Source organism: Lutra lutra, chromosome 9 (assembly GCF_902655055.1).
Source record: "Lutra lutra chromosome 9, mLutLut1.2, whole genome shotgun sequence".
NCBI lineage: Eukaryota > Metazoa > Chordata > Mammalia > Carnivora > Mustelidae > Lutra > Lutra lutra.
In genome coordinates, this window is record NC_062286.1 from 7,586,549 (window position 1) to 7,592,980 (window position 6,432).

General features: G+C 44.3%; 1 protein-coding gene across 1 annotated transcript in view; it reads right to left on the reverse strand.

Annotated features, from left to right (window-relative positions):
• Positions 1-2,170, reverse strand: part of NOL10 (nucleolar protein 10) — an 87,305-nt gene extending 85,135 nt beyond the window's left edge. The window contains exon 1 of the mRNA XM_047745460.1: positions 1,998-2,170. Coding sequence (XP_047601416.1) covers positions 1,998-2,063 — 66 coding nt within the window. The 5' untranslated portion in view covers positions 2,064-2,170. The remainder of the gene's footprint in view (positions 1-1,997) is intronic.
• Between the last annotated feature and the right edge of the window lie 4,262 nt (positions 2,171-6,432).

Here is a 6,432-nt window from a genome sequence, read left to right on the forward strand (position 1 = left end):
TAATCCAATCCTGTTAACATATCCTCTGGATTTTTTTTGACTCTTGCCCTTAGAAATCAGAATAAATGTAGCTCTTCATTGTCTGCCCCTGAAATATTTGGGGTCAGCGATTAGATTCTTCCTTTTCAGAATTCAGGCTAGAGAATTCCTCATCTACCAGTTATATTTATACATTAGACAGTAAGTTTTAGAATTGCTAAGTTTTACACAAAAGAAACCGAATTCATCCAGAAGGCACTAATCCTCAAATGTTATGGGTTACAATTAATGTATGGAATAACTTTCTTTACTCAAGGGAAATATTACTAAGTAAAACATTAAAAGGAGAAAGTTTTGTAAACTTATTTTTTTAGAAAGAACAAAACTAGATCATTAACTAACCAGATAGCTGATACTTGATAATGCAGAAATGACACTTTTAAGTCATACTCACTGACAGCAAATTTTCTTCTGAAATCAATGTAGCTCAGCGTAGCAGGCAGCGTAATTCCAAAACCCAAGTCTCTCAGGTGGCCTAGCTACCTCATGCCCACTCATCCTCTCCCCAGCTACAGTCCTTTGCACACAGCAGCCCAGATTAAAGCCCAACAATGGCTTCCAGAAGCACTAACAATAATACCCTAACCTCCTACCTGAGCCTTCAGGGCCCCTCTCTCCAGCTTTACCTGCCCCCACTCTCTCCCCTGAGGATATAGTCACACCTGTGCCTCTTCTGTCTCTCCAACATGCCAAGTGCACACCTACCTGGAAACACGTATACCTTCTGTTCTCTCAGCAATGAAAACTCTACCCCAACTTCACATGACGGGCTCCTTTCTATTATCCAAGCTTCTGCTCCTACCACCTCTTGCAGAAAGGCCTTCCCTGAAGGCTTTATCCAAAACACTCTCTCTCTAAACACTTTGGCCCCAATGCTCACTTCTAGTCACACATCACTCAAAGCACTTATCATTATCTGAAGTGTCTTCTTGTCTGTTCACTCATCCTTTTTCCCAACAAGGAACCTGATCTGATGTGTTCACCATACATCCCAATCTCAGAACAGGGCTGCCGGCATACAGTCACTTCTCAACAAATGCGCAGACTGGACAAAATGAGAACGATCACGCTGTGTGAAGAATAACTGGTAGATGAGGAATTCTCTAGCCTGAATTCTGAAAAGGAAGAATCTAATCACTGACTCCAAATATTTCAGGGGCAGACAACGAAGAGCTACATTTATTCTGATTTCTAAGGGCAAGAGTCAAACCAACAGCAGCATGCTATAAAACGACAAGTTTTAAAACCACTATCCAGCCAGTAATCTAAAAATGGAAATAAGCTCCTGCTGAAAGTTTCCTCTTACTGGAAGAGCTTGGACAGAGTCTTGACCAAGACTTACAAGAAATGAAAAACCAAACCAAGGCTGCGCTTGGATAAACCATCCTTCACATCACTGGAACTGTTACGTATTTTAAATATGAGAAGACTGTAAAGGGATCGCTATTTTCCCAGCCCCTTCCAACTCTGAGGTCCGAAGACTGGATGAAGTCAAGGTAAGGTCAGAAAGGTTCAGAAATATTCTGCCCTGTACACCATAAACTCTGTAGATGCATTTTCTTGCGCATTGCTGTATCTCCAGAGCTTGGCATACAGTAGGCATCCAACAAACAGCTGATGAACGGGGGAGAAATGTCTGTAACCCAACTGTCCAAGCTTTCCTCCTGTGTGGAGTAGCTGGGAACATCCCTAGAAACCCCAAAAGACGCGCCCTCTGTTCTAGGGAACGTGACAAAAGTTCCAGCGAAGCTCATCGACCCCCGTCACCCTCCGCCTCGCTTCTAGCGCGAGAACAGCAGTGTCCTCGTCCACCACCACCGACCAGCTTCCACTGGGCACCGTCACTAGCCCCCGGGGCCTCCCCCAGCCAGGGGCCGGCCAGGACGAGGCTGACACAGCAGCCAGGGCCGAGGAGAGGGCTGCTGCCTTGCCAGGAGGGGGACCCCGAAGTGCCTCACCTCGGGCAGAGACTTGCCGCAGCTGAGACTGTAAATCTTCACCTCGTTGAGGCTGGACACCTGCATGGCGGCGCAGAGCAGCGGCGACCCGCGTTCCTCCCCGGGTCCCTCTCCCCGCGCCACACGCGAGAATCAGAAACTCAGCGTGTCCCCCGCGCGACTGGGCGGCGTGCGGCGCCTGCGCCGGCTGATGACGTCGCCCCCGCGCGCCGGAACCGCGCCAGTTTCCGGAAGAGGGAAGTAGAGAGGCTGGGAGGAAAACGCGTGGGCTTCTGGCGAGGAGAGCTCACCTCAGGAAGGGCCAGGAGCCGCCCTCTCTTGACCCCCCACATCCCGAACATTAGGAACCCCCGAGGGTCGCTGTCGTGGCCGAGGTGTCGCGGTCCCGAGTGGGACAGGCGGCGCTGGCCGGCCGAACGGACAGCTTGGGGGCTGGGTCCAGGGAACGCGGGCGGAGAAGGGGCCACGAATCAGAGTGGAGTTGTATTATTTTCTCTCCGGTGTTTCAGTAAGAATACATCACAGATGAATGCTCTTTAAAACTAGTGTATTAAAAATGTTACTTTCGGGGCGCCTGGGTGGCTCAGTGGGTTAAAGCCTCTGCCTTCGGCTCAGGTCAGGATCCCAGGGTGCTGGGATCAAGCCCCGCATCAGGCTCTCTGCTCAGCGGGGAGCCTGCTTCCCTTCCTCTCTCTGCCTGCCTCTCTGCCTGATTGTGATCTCTGTCTGTCAAATAAAACCTTAAAAAAAAAGTTACTTTCGTCTGGATTTGTTTGACGTTCCTCCCCTAAAAAGGGAAAGAAAAGAAAAAGCATACTAAGGAAAGTGGTAAAAAGAGTGGAAATCAAGGACGAAGTTCTTTTGCAGCTGATATCTTTTGAGACGGGTGTGGGACAGAAACGGCAGATGCCGCCCCTCACTACATCGTTTTCAGAAAGTCCTCAGACTCTGCTGATTGTCCAGTTACATAGAGAACAGCCTTTACTGTTACCCAGACGTGAGGACTGGAGAATTTTCGGCTTAGAAGAAAAGTTAAGCGGAAAGTGTAGGTCAACAGCACTCAAACGGGTCCCTTTGAAATTGTAAAATAGTACCACTTCCCTTACATGTAACTGAGGTGGGTCATTTTGAGCACAGGCTATATTAGTTTATGGCAGGGTGAGGACTTCTGGGCTTAGCAATTTTCTTTTTGTTGTAAGCGTCCTCAGAGTTCCAGTCCAGATACTACCTTCTTTGAGGAAGTATGCAGGACTGTCATCCTCCTTGGGGAGGCAGTGTGCCGCAGTAGAAAGATCATGGGCTTCCTAGCAATAATAAAATAGACCTTTTAAGCAAGTCATAAAAATAGAAAACTTTTTCCAAAATATGCAGGATGATTTCCAAGAAACCTTAAATAATATTATACAAATAATGCTGCTTTTATTATTTCCACAAATGTATCGTAAAAGCCCTTTGACTGTAAAGCAACGGTATCTGTCACTAAGTGCTCTGTATTAGATAGATATATAGACCTAATTTTTTAAAAGATTTTATGTATTTATTTGAGAGAGAAAGAACACCAGCAAGGGAGTGGCAGAGGGACAAGCAGATTCCTGGCTGAGTAGAGAGCCTGAGGCAGAGTTCCATCCCAGGACCCTGACATCAGGAACTGAGCCAAAGTCAGTCTTTTAGCCGACTGAGCCACGCAGGCAGCTTTATCCTACTAATTTTGATAATTAAGGGCCCGAGGCCATTTCACTCTACTTTATTCAATCCTATTTCCCACCGACCCCTAAATTTACCTTCTCTTTTGTTAGCGTTGGTTTCATTATGGTGGTTTCGAATCTTCGCTCATATTAATCCGGATTCTGGAATGCCCTCCCTTTCTCCTTTTATCCAAATTCTACCAACTTTTCAAAACTTACCTTTTGAGTATCTGGTTCATTCTCCTATGCTTTCACTGTACTGTATAAGTACCTTTATAGCAATTATATCTTTTTAGTAGATTTTTGTTAGCAACAGATATGGTAATTGAAAACACCCTACTAGGATAATAATAATGAACTTGGATATAATGCTGTCCTGAAAGCCTAGGCTTGGAGGTCTCCTTCAGGTGCTCTGGTTTCCTTAAATCACCACAACCTCTCAAGGCTAACTAAAATGTCATTTTTCAAGAGCCCATAAACTTGGGACAGTCTCCTTGTGTACGTGTCCTTCACTCTTTTACCTTCTTTCTCCCTCATTCTTATTACTATATATTTGAAGGTATAGTAGGGTATTAAACTCATGTACGTATCACCCAACTTCCACAGGTCACAAGTGACCCATCCTGCTTCTGTTATACCCTCACCACTCTCTCATCCTTGGGTTATTTTGAAAGATTTTGAAGTAAATCTGCGACAGTTATCTTTGTAGGTTGTAATGTACTTGTCTGACTACCCCCTCCATCTAGACACTGTGGCAACACTGGGCCTTTTATTTTTTTTATTTGATTCTTCTTCTTCTTCTTCTTCTTCTTCTTCTTCTTCTTCTTCTTCTTCTTCTTCTTCTTCTTCTTCTTCTTTTAACAAACCCTTGTTTTGAGGGCTGAGCACTGGGTCTTAATTCATCTCTGGGTTCCCTGGGCTGACACAGTGCTGAGTATGTAGCACATTTTCAGTAAGTATTTCTTAATAAAAATGAATCAATTAATTTATCACTGCTCATCTTGACCCAAAGTCCTAATTCTTTGGTCCATACATCTTGGCCTTCAGTAATATTAAAAACAGCATGTCTCTATGCCAGATGATTATTGTTTCAGACAAGTCCATTTCTACATCTTATGTCTGCAATGATAAATGTCAGAGCTTTGAGTCAGGAAACACACACAAGGGAACACAGTGTTTTCTGCTGGATAAAACAAGGTGTTCTTGGTTCCTCAGTGCCAAGACAGCTCCCTCCCCACAGTCACTGGCCTGAGGGTTTGACCTACCGCTCTCTAGGGTTGCTTTCCATTGAGGACAGAATTGCAAAGCGGGGAGTCTGGGTGGCTCAGTCCGTTAAGCATCTGCTTTCAGCTCAGGTCATATAGGATGGAGCCCCACATTGGGCACTCTGCTCAGTGGGGAGTTTTCTCTCTCCCTCTCCCACTCCTTCTGCTTGTTCTCTCTCTCTCTCTTTCAAGTAAATAAATAAAGATCTTTTCTAAAAATTAAAAAAAAAAAAAGAACCACAAAGCATGGTGCAGTTTCCCCAGTGTTTCTAGTATCGTGTGTACCACAAACAGTCCAGAGGTTATACTGAACTTTGAGTGTAGTGCTTATTAAATGCCTCTGCTTGGAGAACAGACTCTAGAGCTAGATTGCCTGGGGCCCAATCCTGGTTCTACCACTGGCTACCCAGAGAGAACCTAGGTACAGTGAGTTAATCTAATTTGTTTCCTTATTTGAAAAATGAGGATAATATGAGTACCTACTTCAGAGGCTGTTGTAAAGATAAAATGAGCATATGCCATAAATCATTCAGTCCTGGACATCTATTTTTAACATTCCTGAAATGAGGGTGTGTCTTGTGTGTCATGCCTCTAGTTTTTTCCTCTAGTGGTACTTGAGGTAATGGTGTGTCTTATAGTTAATGAGCTTTTATTTATTTATTTATTTATTTATTTATTTATTTATTTTTAAATAAGTTCTGTGCCCAATACGGGGCTCAAACTCACAACCCTGAGACCAAGAGTCACGTGCTCTTCCAACTGGGCCAGCAAGATGCCCCCTTGGGCTTTTAGATTCAATAAAATACAGTAGAGATGGAGCACTCAGAGCAGGGCCTGACATGGTGAGCATTATGTGTTAGTTGCTATTGTTTAGTCCTAGGAACCAAAATATTTAAAACTGCTTAAGAAAAAAAGAGCTAAATGTAGGCTCCAAATAACTTTAATGTTCTGCTATGAGATGCCATTTCAGAAACTTTCAAGAACTATCCAAGATTCCTCTTTTAATTCTCTCCCTCCACTGCCAACTGGTCTCTAAACCCTTCTGATTCTACTTTTCAGATATCAGATTCATCCTTCTCTGTTCCCACTGCCGCAGGAGTTCAAACCTTCATCCTCTCTCACCTGACCCATTGTAATCCTGGTCTCTGCTTCCCAAAGGAGACAAACATCGTCTCTAATGGAAAAATTGGATCGCATCACACTCTAACCCAAAACTCTATAGTTTTCCCCAAACCTGGAAGAACATATCTGCCCGCTTTGCCTCCCTCGCTGGCCTTTCTCGACTTTTTTCAACTGCCTCCGTCTGCGAACCTCGGTCACTCCCAGTCATCCTTCTTCATCTCCCGAAGTCTTAAAATATCTAAGTTCTCATCAAACATTGTATATAATCTTATTACAGTGTTTTTTTAAACTGGGGTTTACAGCTATATTCTCAAAAAGAGTCTTTAGGGGTCTTTTTTTATTTCAATGATAGTCTTTTTATCA